The sequence below is a fragment of the Melanerpes formicivorus genome, unplaced genomic scaffold (assembly GCF_026170545.1).
Source record: "Melanerpes formicivorus ecotype bairdi unplaced genomic scaffold, bMelFor1.0.p_v2 SCAF_9, whole genome shotgun sequence".
In the NCBI taxonomy this organism is placed as follows: domain Eukaryota; kingdom Metazoa; phylum Chordata; class Aves; order Piciformes; family Picidae; genus Melanerpes; species Melanerpes formicivorus.
In genome coordinates, this window is record NW_027142361.1 from 3,122,793 (window position 1) to 3,139,037 (window position 16,245).

The window sequence follows — 16,245 nt, forward strand, 5'->3', positions numbered from 1 at the left end:
TGTAAGACACATTAGAAGTTTGAATAAAGGTATGAAATGATTGCCTAAAAACCTTTTCTGTTTCCTGCTTAATTGCTGTTGTCATAGCTTTATCCAGTTCTTTTTTTGACTCTTCTGCCTTCTGGATAAGGAGCAAACACTTTGTCTTTGCCTCATTCAGTTTCTGTTCAATGACAGCCTTGTCTTCTTGTGACAACTTTTCTCCGCTCTCTTTCAAGAAGGCTTCAGTATTTTTCACAATCTCTGCCAGTGTCTGGGCACTCATTCTCATGTCTTTCTGAATCTCCTTTTGAGAAAATAGAAAGCAAAGAGGAGCCAGTTATTCACCAAATCTTTCCAAGTATGTGGTACTTTACTAAACTGCAGATAGGATTATTAAACAAACAAAACAAAATATATTTGACATCTGACAATGCTGCTGCCAGTTCAATATAGCTTTTTTTTTTAATTGCAAATCTGTCGGCTTACATTTCTATTGAGACTGAGGCCACTGCTGTGTTTTCATTTTGTTTTGGAGCTCAAATATTTTATTTCCATGTACACAACAGAAGATCTCTCTTATTATTTATATATGAAGAGGTAAGTAAATCTGCTACACTGCAGTAAGCAGAGTCTCCTGACAAATTCCATTTCATCAGTATCCTAATAGAAAGCTGCAGAAAATAAAGGCTCTGAATAAATTCAGAAACATGCAGTGATCTTTCCCAGGTGGACACTCTCCTCTATTCCTTGGTTTTATTCAGGTCAGAAATATCATAAGAATATTTTTGATTGTAATTGATCACAATATTTCAATCTTCAAACAATGTTTTAAGTCTTTTAAATTTCATAGAGGATAGATGTTTTAGTTTATTCAAAGCAGCTTGCATAGTCCTGTGATAGAGTCAGATAAAAAATCCTGCCTCGTTATCTGAGGGGAGCTTTGATTGAATATATTTACATGGTTACTGAAATAATGACCTTTTTTTCCTTTATGTGCAGTATTAACATGCTTGAAGCTGCAAGATAAAACATTTGATCCTTATTCTAGACCACAGATTTTGCAGCAACTCTATAATATAAGCTGGCAGCTACAATTGCAGCCCATTTGAATACTTCAGCAAATGCATTGGGAAGATTTTCCTGGGTACAGTGTATCAAGACAAGTCTCTCCTTCACTGACAAACATCTCTGTGCACCATTTCAAATAGCTCATTGAGGATGAAAGCTCTGAATTGATCTACATAAGACTTTTTAAAGCTCTCATTCCCCTCCTGAGACATGCCTCTACAATAGGATCTATGACAGATCAACCAGCGAACAACCACTGGTCTGCCAGGCAGTCACTAACGGCTATGGAAAAAGAATGAAGAAGATGTCATATCAATTCTCTCCTGTGCATATCTCATTTAAGGCCATAAATTCCCAAGACAGGTAAGCAATATTAAAGGATACCCCAGGGCTGTTTCTATCTGACTATAAGGAGAACTTTCATAAACTACATGTGCTACTTTAAAGACAAGTAAATAAAGGCAAGATGAAGAAGGAAATTTCTGCCTCTATAGATTACTAAACCTGATTTGGAGATCAACTACTACTAGGAGAAAGAGGGAAAAAAAACCAGTACTGAGTCCTTCAGCCTTTTAACTATCACACACTCAATTACTATCAGTCAAGACAGAATAAAAGCTTATAGATAACCAGACACAGCTGAAAAGCAAAGATTCAATAAGAGAGCAAGCAAACTGGAAGAGCCCTGATACACAAGGACACCAGAGATTGCAAGCAGCACTAGAAAAAAACAGAATTTAAACCAAAATGCAAGTGAGGCAATGGAAAGCCGCAGCAAAATTCTTCAGCATTCTGCGAACAGGAATAAGCACTTCCTGATACCAGTCAGCAAGCTGATTAAATTATTTGAGAATAAACAAGAATGATTTTATCATATTTGACAGGAATAATTTTAAGATAAAATAGAAAAAATGTCATGCCTGCTCCAAAAGTGCTTATTAAATGCCTAGTACATTCTTCTTATTCTAGTATCTCCTAGTATGAAATTTTCATTTCTCCCAGTGGCATACGCTAGAGTGTATTGAGGGGCAGTACTTTAAATGCATGGCAATAAGCCTTTACTTTTGGTAAGTCAGACAAATCTACTTTATTCTCCTCTCACATGGCAAGTCTTGTTATTCAACAAAAGAGCCTAATCACTCTCTTCTGCATTCAGTCTCCTTTAACTTATCTGACTAGAATTAGGCTTACCTCCTGTTTGGTCTGGTATTGTTGTAGCTCAGCCTTGCTGTCTCCAATAACAAGAGACTCTTGCTGTCCGATGAGTTGGTTTTCAGTCTGTGTAAGCAAATCACAGATTTCCTGCAGTTTCTCTTTGCATTCCTGTTGCTGTTCAGCCACATCCTATATTAGTGCCAAGTACAATTGGACAATAAAACAAAACCATCCTCACTTCAGAAACTAACAGACACTCTAATAAGAATTACCTTTGAACATCAATATTGCAAAGTAATAATTTTTAAAGTATGCTGTAAACATGATAGCAGTGGTACAAGGAGCAAGATGAACATACAGAAGTTATGGATAAACCTCAAGTATGTTGTAAGAGAAAGAAACCATGTTTGATGGAATTGCCCAATAGAAGTCTGGCCATGCACATATGTGAGAGATGAAATTTCCAACAACAGGAGTGAAAATCCAGTCTCTTAATCACTTGAAACCTGTGATAAACACTATTAATTCTGGAAAAAAAAAGGATATCAAAACAGAGGTTAGTTGTGATTGTGAGTTAGCGCTTGTTGGTATGCATAATATGCTACCTGAATAGAAAATGTTGAATTTGTAAACAGTAGAAAAGAACAAACCATGCAACCTCATTATGGTTCCTTAGTCCTGGAAAAGTTATCTGTGTCTTTCTGAAATTTTATGTTTCTTTCACAAAGTATGGTGGAAATAAGTGTTCTTATGATGGAAAAATAACACCAAGTTTCAGAATGCTAAAACATCTTTCATTATGCATAAACAGAGAGCTGAGATGGTGATCCTGAGTCTTAGCATTACTTTTGAGAAAGAAGAGAAGCAACATCTTATCAGCCTCCTTTGACTCTACAAAGGCTGCTTTATGTTTGCCAGCTGCAGCCATGCCAGCTGACAAGGTCCCAGCTTGACTCATACTTTTCCCAGTGCCTACACCTGGAATTGCAAATACTCCAACTGATTTACCGATGTTTGTCCATCTAACCTGTCTCAGTCAAAACAACCCCTGGTAGTAAGGATTTAAACAAATCTGTTTTTTTGACTATAGAGTCCTAGGAAAAAAGATCACGTAAGTAGATGACCTGGTAAATTAAAGGAAAAGAGAACCTTCAGCAGGACAGAAGTGATGAATAATGGTGCAGTGGCAAATTCACTGACCAGTATAGCTGTATAGCTGCAGCCAGTTCACTGCTTTATTTAATTACTGATATACCTACTAAGTAAACATCTCTCATTGCTAGAAAAAGTGGATCTGGTCATCTTAGGCTGTACAGATCCTTGTGCCCAAAACTGTGTCTTGTCCATAATCTAATATGGTGTTTCTGTGGCTGTACCAAGGAAAGGAAGGAAAACACCACCAACAAAACAAACCACACACACAAAAGAACCCCAACCACAACCCCAAACAAAGAAGAACAAAACCAACAAACAAACAAAACAAAAAATCAAATCAAACAAACAACAACAAAACCTCCAACAAAACCCAAACTTCATCAATACCATCCATCTTCATAGAACTATTAATTCATCTGTAGTAAATACTGAGAAGATAAGAATACATATAGTATACTGCATGCTGGTATTAGAATTTCTCATCCACAGACAGGAACACTCAGTTACAGAGAAAGGCAAACCTTCTGATCACCCAGTTCTTGTGCTGCCTGTAACTGAGTCTCTAAACTTTCCACTTGAGATGTTAGTGCTTCCTGTACTTCCTGAAAAGATTTCTGGGTGGTATTTAAGAGCCTCAGCAGCTGTTTGCTCTGATTTGGAGAAAGATCTTGAGTATGTTCAGAAATGAAGAACTGAACATCAAATGCAGTGGACTCTAGTTCCATCCTTTTACAGCCAAGGTCTGCAGCACTGTTCTGTAAATGAAGAGAAGGAAATGACTAGCAATGAATACAAGTTCAATACTAATAAAACACAAGTACCACTACCCACTTTTTCTTAGCCCCTGATTCAAAATGTTTTGGGGAGACAGTTCAGTCATAGTAAATCAAAATTCTGTCAGAATCATTCTGATGCATTCAGACACTGGTTTCCTTCAGGGATAGTCCATGTCCAAAGTAACAAATAAGATGACACTGAACATCTATTTCTTTGCTCTCTCATGGATGTCTGAAAACTGGCTAACCTTCAGCTCTGGAAGCTTTATGGCAGGTTAGGCTAAGCATTTCTGCATTTCAGGATGGAAGATCCATGCATGTTAAAATATTCACTTGAAAGCATTTCTGTTCTTAATGCCAGAGAGAAGCTCCATTTCCAGCAGGGTGGCAAATTCTGCCCACAGTTGCACATTGTGCAGCCCCTATGACATTACCATGCATACTGGAATCCTGTTAAAGCACAGCAAAATAATGTCATTTTTATGATTTATACATGCAGAAGGGGATGAATTTTTCTAAAAAATTGATCTGTTTTTCATGACTCATTTCAAGAAGTGTGCAACAAAGGGCTTTTTATCTTTCTTCATCTTCTGTTCTAACACAGATCAGATTTGGAAAGTAATTGAACTTCAGTGAAGATTCTGGACCTTATGCATAAAGATCCAATCTTAATCACTGAGGTATTTGTATTATAAATCAGATTTCCAAAAAGGGTCAAACATTGCAACCAACAGCTTTCTCAGTAGAGCCAAACTCTATCAACATTTTTTTTCCAAGAGAAAATGCAAATCAAGGAGATTATATTACTGGGTTATCAAGTAGTTATCTTCTTAAGTAGTTAGTTCTAGCTGCCTAAGTGATAGGAGATTAATGAGCAGGTATACAAAAGCTAGGTAATAATTCATAATAAGCAGCAACACTTGTCAGAAGCACAAACATATGCCATAAAGAATACTTACTTTAAGTCTCTGTAAACTTTTCCCCATCTCTTCCATATCAGTGTAAAGGGGTTGGGGGCAGATCCTCTGCCCACCTTAACCATCCTCTGCTACCAAGAATGTGCAAAGGTTGAAGCAACCCCCTTCCCCACCCCTGGCAACAATAAACACTCAGACAAACGGATTGCAAAAGGGATGGAAAGTTTACATAGAAAGCAGTGAACTTTTACAGAAAAGCAAAAAGCAGAGTGACAAAGAGAAATCCCCAAAGCAGACCCAGAGAGAGACCATCCCCACCTGAGGGTACACCCGAGACCCCCAGGGCTCCTTCTTCCCCCTCCCACTGCTAGGCTAGTCTCAGCTGGCCAGATCTGAGACTGCCCATCCCCCCGTGGCCTTGGGCCTAGCCAGGCCCAAAGCCAGGAGACATCTCCCCAGTTACCGGCTGACGGAGGAGGAAGAAAAGAGATAGTGCTAGACTCCGCACTGGATCTTATAGTGGGTGCAAAGGATTGTGGTATGAAATACTACATAATTTCCTGTGTCCACCCCTGGGCTGGATTTCTGGACACAGGAAGTAAACACTGCAGGGGGGCACCCAGCTCAAACTGTAACAATCAGCAGTATTCACTGTGAAGTCATTCACAATTTTACTGTTTTCTGTGATCCAGTCTGAAAATATCTGCAATTTGCTTAAAAGCTGCTGGTGCAATACTGCAAGCTTAGACTGAAAAAGGAAGTTACTTATTTATTTCTGCTCCTGGAATTCAGTCACATTTAATAGAATCATACATGCATTTTTATATTAGTATAAAACAAAATAAAGCAAACCCAAGTTCTTTATTTTTAGACAAATAAGCTCAAAGAAAATCAAGGTTAAAAAGTATAATGATAAAAACCATACCATTTCCAAGTCAACAGCACAGACTGTTTGTTTTGCTCGTTTCGAAGATGTATCACAGATAACCAAAAATATGTCCTGCACACAGTCATAGCTTATCTTTAGCTCTTTAAGTTTCTCTTCAGGGATATCCCCGTGACAAAGTTTTAAAAACTCTTCTGTTAACTTCATGTCCTTTTTTAGCATAATTGCAAAGGTAGCCAGTCCTGATTGAAATGACTACAAAGAGAAAATACATATATAAAATGTATTAAGTTACTAAGCAAAAAAACCCCAAAAACATTTAAATCTGAGTTACTTTAAATATATTGGAAACCTCTTTTTATCTAAGGGCTTTTCCTAGTGCCCATCACCGAAATACAAGCATAAAGAATACTTTACCTACCTCTAGTTGTTCTAGTTCATCTTTCAGTATTTCCAGGTTGTTACTAATAAGCTGCTGGTAATCTAGGCAGCTTTTCATATCTTGAAGCACTCCCAAATATCCTTGCATTTTCTCTGTTAACTTTAAACATTGTTGTATTCCACTGACCTGAAAGTTAATTGTACAAATAAGGAAAGGTTTTCCAAACTGACAGACCTGAAAATAAGCCATAAAAGTCCTTGTCTTAATATTTTTTCTAAATTTATCATTTAATTCTTAAATTATTTTTCCAGTTTAATTATTCTCTCCAGCACTAAGATGGATTCATGCAATTCCTTTGACACAGGCTGTTGTTACTTACCAGGCTTGTGGGGATGTCTCGCAGGACTGCTTCTTTTGTTTTGCAAACAGGCTCAGCCAAGCCTTTGGACAGGCTTTCTGTCTTCCCATGTTCCTGGTCACTTTTCCAAGCAACGGCTCTGTCATCTGCCAGTGTTTTCTCTTTTCCAATTTCTGATCCAAATTTTGATTGTTCTGTTGAGAAAACAGTACAAAGCCCACCTAATTTGCCTTTACCCTCATGTTCTGTGCTGATGCCAGCAACTTCTGAGTTTGTAAGCAAGCCATTTATCAGCTCCTCTAATTTGCTTGTATTTTCATCTCCAGATGAGATTTGAAAAATCTCCAGAAGTTCAGAAATAGTATGCTTTGGCACAGGAGCTTTCACATCTGTTTCACACTTCCTTTCACCTGGATCAGACATCTTTTGCTTGCAGGATTCCTGCTTAAGAATATCACGAAGAAGATCAGGACTTCTACAACCAGGCCAAAGCAATGAAAGAGCGTCACTGTCCTTTGTTTCTGTGCAAAGTGCACTAAACATTAATGCAGTTCCAACAGCACTGTTTATTTGCTTGAGATTTGGCCCACTAGACGTGCCACTCACACGCTGGGTGCTTCTAACCATTGTGAGTAAACTTTCTATTAAAACTTTAGTATCAGAATAACTTAGGGGTTCACACTCCTGCCTGAAGTAAACATGACCTTTTTTCAGTTTCCTTTGTAATATATTCTTGAAGTCTTCCATTGGTACATCAGACATTTCTGGTGATTGTGAAATACTTTCCTCAACCTGAAAATCTGGCTCTGTTTTATCATTGTCACCCAGCTGTAAAGTATCACAACCATCATCATCTCGAGGAGTGCCACAGGAACTGTCATTATCAATTTGTGGAGTATCATAGATATCACTGTCATCATCACCAACCTGAGGTGTTTCATAGGCATCATCATCATCATCATCAACAAACTGAGAGCTGTTATCTTCAGAAGCTACCTCATCACAATCATGCTGCAAGCAGTTACTTTTAAAATCTGGGATGCCATCACTCCCTTCTACTGATGAGTCAGAAATACTGTCACAGGGCAGTAACTCACTGAATGTAAGACTGCTTTCTTCTGTGGTTAGCCTTTGTGCTGTGCTGTTACTGTACCCCACAGGTGGTCCATCCTGTGTAACAGTATTGCTGTCCAATGAAGGCATGCAGTGAATGCCTCCTAGATATGGCTCACTCCACAAATCTGTACAATCCCCTGAGGATGGCATGCCATGTGCATAAAGAGAGTTTTCTAGGGATGGCCTTTTATGTACATCAGCATAGTCCTGTAAAAGTTGCTCCCCATATTCATTATCTTCAAACTGTAGTGTGTCACCACATGGACTAACCAGTTCCTCTTGAAGTCTATACTGAGTATCTGAACTGATGGATGAATCATGGCCTCTGACAAAATCAATTTTCTTATTGTTATCCAGTACCACTCTGCTGTTGTCAGCGTGCAATACAGGAGGCTTGTATGTTGTGCACCTTTCCAGCTCTGTCCAGGTTTCATTATCTGATGAACCCTTCACAGTCAAGGGATTTTGTAAAGTGTATTCATTTCCCAGACTGTCTGCCATATAAATCTCTTTTTTCTCCATTTCTGAAATATAATTTGGAGTTGCATAATTTGGAAGATATCCTTCAGCATTTCTTGAATTTGCCTTCCGACTGTCATGCTTACACAGTTCTGTCCACTCGGAAGTCTCTGGAAGGCCTCTAAATGCATTTCTGTTCATGGAATTTTGAGTGCTATTTACAACACTGCTAAGTTGTGCAGGGTTAGTTAACAATGTCACCTGTGTATATTCTGATTGCTCAGTATCAGTAGCATTGCAACCATCTGGTCTACACCCATGAAGATTAGATTATCTCCCTGTAAAGATTTGCAATTCCCAAAATCTTCAAACTGATTTAATTCCCCATTATTAGAAGTATTCTCAGCATCTGAAAGATCACCCTGAACACTGCCTGTGACACTGCCAGCCGACTTCAGGTTAATTCCTTTCTGGCTTATGTATTTGTTATTACACTTCATTTCTGACACACTGGCATTATATGTAGCACCATCATCCAGCAACATATTGATGGCTTCCTGCAGTTGTCCATCATATAATAAAAGTCTTCCTCCAGTGTTTGCATCCATATAACTATTTACCATCAGGTAAGATATGAATAATTTCTTAGCTTGTTCTAAATTATGACATACAGGGTTTTCTGTGCCAGAATCCTCCTGTTCCTCCTCACAGTCATGAGAAACAGATGGCAGGATAACCATTTTGCAGCATTTTTACAAGGGGACTCTAATTCTTCCATATTAAGCATTTTATCTGGTAAAATTACATTGGTCAAAACAGACACAGTATTAGTGTCTATTATTCCTGACTCTGCAGCCTTATCTAGACCAATTATTTCACAAGTTTCTGGAATGTAAAGTGCAGCTATTTTCTGTCTATTGCTTAGTATTTTGAATGCCAGCTCATTTGTTATCATCTCCTGGTGCAAAGAAGTTGATATAGGGAATATTTCACCAGTGTGAGGCCAAATTAGTCCAACAAAGCCTCTCTGTGGTTCTAATACCAGCAATGCACTGGTAGATGATATTAAGTTGCACTGCACAGCTTCATCAACAGTCAAGCGTTGTCCTGAATTTGGAGAAAGGATTCCACCAGACTGAACTTGGTGTGTGAGGATCCCACAAGCAGTGTCCTGATCTATCATCCCTTGTCTCATGGCATCCTCCAGAGTCATTTGCTTCCCTGAGTCAGGGTGAATTATACCTCCAGATATTAACTGAGAACCCAGAAGCCTGAACATTGTTTCCCGATCAATGAGTCCTTCATGAGCTGCCCTCAAAATAGTTATCTTCCTTCCACATTTCAATGTGATTCTACCTTTTTCTTGTGGTTTCACAGGTAGGAGTCTTAACCCTGTTCCTTCATGTATTATGCTTCTATAAATCATCTGTTCAAGGGAAATCTTCTCAGCACAGTTGGGGTCTATGAGATCATTACACGTGTCTTGTCTTTCCAGAAGCTTTGTATATAATGTTGGAGAAATCAGGTTTCTCTGGAAAGCATTCTGCAAAGTCAGTTTTTCTCCAGTAGATGGCAAAATCAAGAGCCCACTTGATAGCTGATTCTCAATAATTTTAATAGCCAAAGGTTCCAAAATTAGACCTTGTTCTAAAGCTGATACAACTGGAAGATTTGATAATGATGACTCTGAAATAAGCTTCTTTGCATTACTTAATTCCTGTAACCGTAACAGAATCTGCTCATCAATTAATGTATGAGCAAGAGCTTCTTCCAAATCATAACACATTCCTAATTCTGGAGAAATTATTCCAGAAAGGACCAGCTGATTCTCAAGTAATCTAACTCCAGTATCATAGTCAATAAAACCTTTTAAAATAGACTGAAAGACTGAAAAGACTTCTCCGGTCATTTGGTCAACGACACCAGCAATGACTTTATTCACCTAAAAAGGAATATAAAAGAAAAGTTGTCACTAACTTTGGACTGCATATTTTTAACTTTCTTTTGAGTTTTAATGCATGGTAAACATAAAAACAGGTACTTACCAGGCCTGGAAGAATGCTGTGAATGTTAGCAGATCAAATGCGCAAGTGATCTATGTCAGTCATACAACAGCACACGATGTGATAAAAGATTTAAATCAACATGCATCTGTGAATTGAAAACCTATGCTCTGCATACACAAATAGGGTTAGTGAAAGACAAGAGGAGATATGATTGCAGAGTAAACAAATAGAACATATACCTGAAAGGCAAATTTTCATGCTCTGTGAAAGATTAGGATATTTGGAAACAGTATGTGATTCAAAGCAACCATGCTATTCATGTTTGCAGCATACAGCACTTCTGTATATACACTTGATAAGGAATCAGATACTCAATCACCAAATATTGCATTTAGTTTGCATGGAAAGCATGAAGTCAGTTTGGCAACAATATTTGAACTAAATACACAGACACTGCCTCTATGTATATATGAGAACACTCAATTGCAACATATTTTTTTGAGAATTCCATATTTATGATGGAGATCTGTTAACAAATACATTTGTAGTGTCTCAAGAGATGATCACATTATGTGCTCCCATTTTCATATCCATAGATTTTGAAGAAAAATTGAAAGCAGATCTCTTCTAGAACATTTCCAAGTGATACATGGGAGAAATTAACATGTTATTTTATTGTGTCATTTTTGCAGCAGGAACACAGACTTATCTAGCAGTTGAAGAATGGCTTTTAAGAGAAGAGTTAAGAGATTAAATGATTTGTTTGTCTTTTTTCATGCAAGGCACACATTATTAAGACTGTCCACAAAAACATATGATGGGCAGAATGTTCGTATGTACAGCTAGTCACACACAGTATTCCACAGCAGATAGGCAAAACCTTCAGTGAATTAAACCTCCATTACACACTGTTAACTGCAGCTTCTTCTCTTATTGATAATGTTATAGTTCCAAAACCATGCAGTAAATCTCAAAAGAAGCTGCAATGTAAAGTTTCAGTCTTATTACCTTTTCTTCCGTCTTCTCATCACCTAGATACTGTGCTTTCTGCAGCTGCTTCAAAGCTTCATTGGATAACAGGTTGTAGCTCTCCTGGAGAGATTTGACTTGCTTTTCCATTTCATTTCTCTCTTCATCTGTCATTCTATTAAGAAAGAAAGAAAAATGGAAGGAGATATCTGAGTAATTTGTAACCAGCAGGGAGTGATATTCTTACCTTTATTTCAAAAGGGGAGGGGGTGGAATATGGTAAAACTAGTCTGAAAAAGACACAGACTAGTTACAAAGATGTTCAAGAAAGCCACGATCTGCTTCTAGTCATTTAGGCAAAAAAAATCTACATTAATCTAGAATTTATGTTGAATTATCACTAAAGCACTTAACAACTACATAAGCTTTTGTCTACTACTTACCAGTCAAGACAGTAACATTGCTTAGCAAGGAGTCATGAGGTATCTCACAAATTTACTGTCTTAAGTAGTCTGTCTTCAAACACAGAGGAAAAAAACTTGTGACATATAGTTGAAGTATTAATTTACTACTAATTTTTTAATTAGAACCCTTTTTAATTAAACCAGAACAAGAGGACACAGTCTCAGGCTGCGCCAGGGAAGGTTCAGGCTGGAGGTCAGGAGGAAGTTTTACACAGAGAGAGTGATTGCCCACTGGAATGGGCTGCCCAGGGAGGTGGTGGAATCGCCATCACTGGAGGTGTTCAGGAGGAGACTTGACAGGGTGCTTGGTTGCATGGGTTAGTTGATTAGGTGGTGTTGGATGATAGGCTGGACACGATGATCTTGAAGGTCTCTTCCAACCTGGTTTATTCTATTCTATACTATTCTATTCTATTCTTTTGACTGCAAATGAAAATTACTATCTTAAGCTGACCAGAGATACAGAAACCTAGCAAAACTCCTGCAATAAACAAAACTGCATCTAGCTTATGCAAATGGGGAGACAAAATTATAAAATTGAAGGAAAAATCTGATGTATTTGTATATTAAATGTAATTGAACTGTAAGGCAAGAATATGATTTCTTTTCAAGAGAACAGTTATGTGCTGATTCAATTAATTTCCATGAGTTCAAAAATAAAAGCTATCATACTTGTCACTGTGCTTAGCTAAAAATGACTGAGTAGTCTGCAGAGCTTCAGCTATTTGTTCTTTCTTGGTTGACATCTCATCCAGGGAAATCTGAAAAATAATAATAAAAAAACAGTGTTCATGACTTAAGTATGCGCATATCTAAAAAGAAAACAAAAACAACCAAACAAAAACCTTAATATTCTATCCAGAACTAAATTCAATTCCCCTAGATACTGCCTGTTCTGAAAGTTATATTATTTACTGTGGCAGTGTACCATTTATATATGGACAAATCATTTGGTTAAATAAGCTGTTCATTAGGTGAAACAAAAAAAAAATTATTTTAAACTTCTATTGAAGATTAACCATCCATTTAAACTCTCTTATAACATCTGGTACAGTTTAAATCAGCTTCATAAAGTTATGCGTATGACAGTCATGTTCTAGATGCTCAACAAGATGAAAGGCAACAACTCTTTAAAAGAGCATACCAGAAGGCTACAATCTTCATGAAATTCTATGACAGTGACAAATGCAGCATCAGATACATGAAAATAAAAATTAGTTACTTATTAATATTCTCCCTGCTATCATATCCATGTCATCCACACTAAACCACTTGTTCTGGCAGAGGAACTTGTGAGAATGTAATCTTTTACTTCTGAGAAGCTACCTGCAGTTTCTCCAGAGAAAAGCACTTATTTTGGATAAACAAAGGTGAAGTATCAAAGGGGAGTCTAGAACTTCAAGTAGTAAGTCCAAAATACCTTCATTGAGAGAACTCTAGCAAGGTGCTTGAGCTCTGCATGCACCTAGTCTCTGGACATAACCAATTCTGTCTCTGTGTGCATCACATCAAAAGGCCTGACCGTGGCTTCTCTTGCAGTAATTGCCAGTGATCCACAATCCCAGTTGTGTTGCTTGGGCAGAAACCAAGAGAGCAAGCACGGTAAGCATTACAGAAGAAGGTACATGAGCTAGCTGAGATGGCAGATGGGGTCAGGAGCTCCACATTGCTTAGGGAACTGGCAGCACTGTGGCTGCTGTGTACTGTTACTGACACCAGCTCTTCTCCACTTACTCCATGGCTACATCCCACAGCAACCTCAAACTGCTGTGCAAAAAGCTTTTCAGCTAACATTAGCTATCAAATCACTAATCTACATGTTTCTACATAACTTGTCAAGGCACCTGTGATAGTCAGCGGAGACAAAACTAGGCACCTCTGGAAGGCAATATCATCACAAGGGAAGGAAAACCCTTGGCAAACACCCATCTGCCACAGGCTGGAGGCTGTGGCAGCTCTCTCACAGGTTACTTGCCAAGGGCTCAGGCTGAATGGGGAACATGCCAGCCACAGCTGCTGTGGTAAGCTGAGATGCTCTAAGGAGTTGAGTATTGGCCCAACACTGACAAAGGTTTGTCATTAACAAGGACAGAAAAAGACCACTGTTGAATGTTTTTGAAATCCTAACTATTAGTGATTCACCAATCAGTATGTTCAAATCAATACCACCTTACTTCTTCCTATAGAAACAGGGACAAACTCAGAAACAGAACTAGCACTGACCCTCTATGAACAGTGGGACTGGTGGCCACCAGGACTGCAGGACTGCCAACCAGCCTGACAGAAAGCTTCTTTTCTATACATGCTGCTCCAGTGGCTCTAACCTGAACCACCACCTGTGACCAAACTAAAAATGTAGGAACAGGCTGCCAGGATGGTCAAAACCCTGTTTGCACGACCACACATTCAGCCCTGTACTGAGGGATGTGGACAAGATGCTGCTCCATCTCTCTGCTGCTTAGTGTGCACACAGAACTTTGAGGTGTCACTAAGCTATGTCATGAGACAAGCTGAGCAGAGGAGCTCTTAAAATGATACAGAACTTCACAGATGGAAATTTATGGTCAGAATTACAACTGTGCATAATGAAATGTACCTGTTAAATACAAAGGTGGCAAGATGGGACACTCCTGCAGCCTAGGGACTAGCTGCTCTATTCCCTAAGACTGCACCTGGGTTCCAAGGTAGAAGTTACCAGACATACTGAACTATTGCAGAACAAGGGGGCAGACCCACAAAATGTCATCCCGCCAGGATGCACTGTCCCTCTACAGAAGCTGAGGTACAGTCTGCAGGGTCTAGTTTCTCTAAACCAACATTGCACAGTGCTAGCATACATCACACCCCAGGTGTGAAATTCTACCTTTAGGAAAATGTGGATGGTGATTTGGAGAGAAAAAACAAAACAAAACAAAGCACTCCAGAGTATTTTGTTGGTTTGATGAACACAAAAACCTGAAAGGAGGAACTGGCATTTTACCAAAAGATATCTGTGTACCTGCTGCTTAGGCAAATCTGTCTTTTCAGTCTTTTCTCCTTGTTTGCTCAGTGTCTTGCTGAGGTTTGACATCCATTTCAGTAAATGCCCAGCTTTTTCAACATGTTCTTTCTTTTCTTCTTCCATTGATTTCTGATCAGCACCACGAATTGTAAAAAGCAAATTGTTGGAATACTTAACATTAACGTCCACATAAACACAATTCTACAATGGCAGTATTATCATTAAAACAATAAATTGATTTATTTTTATTTATCACCACATGCATTACTATAACACTTTGATGTAAGAACAAAAATGCCACTAATTCCAGATATTAACTAAAGTAATTCCTGAAATTATCTGTAATTGTGATTACAGTGATCATTCATACATATGTACATTCATTATAAAATGATTACCATTAAGAAAAAGTACAGCTTCCCAGCCATTACTCAGCACATAAAACCTCAACATTTGCATATGAAGTATCTTTGCATTGCTGCCTTTGCATTGCCCTCAGGGGTGGCTATGTACAGCCAGCATAGGGGATCAGTATTTTGCAATCTATGCACACGGGTTACTAAATTACAGTTAGGAAGGACACACTGCTTTGATGTCTACAGAAACAAGAGCAATAAAAGTAAAACACACAAGATTTTTTATTTTTTCTGCACAGGAAAATATATTTAATGTTACAGTAGTACAACACGTCAGTAGTTTGAATTTGTCAATACGTAGAAAATACACTTTCCATGTATCACATGTAAAGATGAAGACATTTGATTTCAATGGAACTTTAAAAAAAAAAATTAATTTGCCTATCAGAGCATGAAAAAAGTTACCTAAGTGAGAAGAAAAAAAAGATACGTAACTTTATGATGTGAGCATTAAAATTAATGAAATGTGAGTGTGAGAAAAATTACTTATGAATAAGCATTTACTGGAATGCAGATTTAACCTTTGTATATTTTACTGCCTCTTTTGTAAAATAACTGCTATCTGCAGACTGGTTTATAATACTAAGTTAAATGGAAAGCAGAAGGACCTGGGACCGGTGATAAACAAGTTAACCATAAGCCATCAACGTGCCGTTTGTGGCCTCGAAGGCCAACACATTTCTGGGGTGCATTAAGTGTGGCCAGCAGGTTGAGACAGGCTTCCCCCCCCCCCATCTACTCTGACTCAGTGAGATCACACTTGGAGTACTGCATCTAATTCTAAGCTTTCAGTTTAAGAGGGACAGAGAACTACTAGAGAGAGTTCAACAAAAGGCCACAAAGACCATGAAAGAAGTGGAGCATCTCTCTCCTGAGGAACCCTGAGAGACCTGGGGCTCTTTAGGCTGGAAAGGATAAGGCTGAGAGGGGATCTTACAAACGCACATAAGTATCTAAAGCGTGGAGGTCATGAAGTTGGGGCTGGGCTCTTTTTGGTGATAGCCAGTGACAGGACAAGGGGCAGTAAGTACAAACTAGAACCCAGGAGGTTTCACTTGAATTTAAGGAGAAGAGGGTGATGATGCACTGCAACAGGCTGCTCAGGGAAGTTGTTTCCTTCTCTGAAGACTTTCAA

General features: G+C 38.4%; 1 protein-coding gene across 23 annotated transcripts in view; it reads right to left on the minus strand.

The window, feature by feature from the left end:
• DST (dystonin) overlaps positions 1-16,245 on the minus strand; it is a 523,559-nt gene that overhangs the window by 171,150 nt on the left and 336,164 nt on the right. For all 23 annotated transcript variants that reach the window (XM_068142981.1, XM_068142971.1, XM_068142968.1 and 20 more), the window contains 5 exons: positions 14,692-14,823; positions 12,366-12,454; positions 11,269-11,404; positions 2,242-2,394; positions 53-286 (listed from right to left, as the gene is read on the minus strand). In XM_068142981.1, coding sequence (XP_067999082.1) covers positions 53-286; positions 2,242-2,394; positions 11,269-11,404; positions 12,366-12,454; positions 14,692-14,823 — 744 coding nt within the window. The remainder of the gene's footprint in view (positions 1-52; positions 287-2,241; positions 2,395-11,268; positions 11,405-12,365; positions 12,455-14,691; positions 14,824-16,245) is intronic.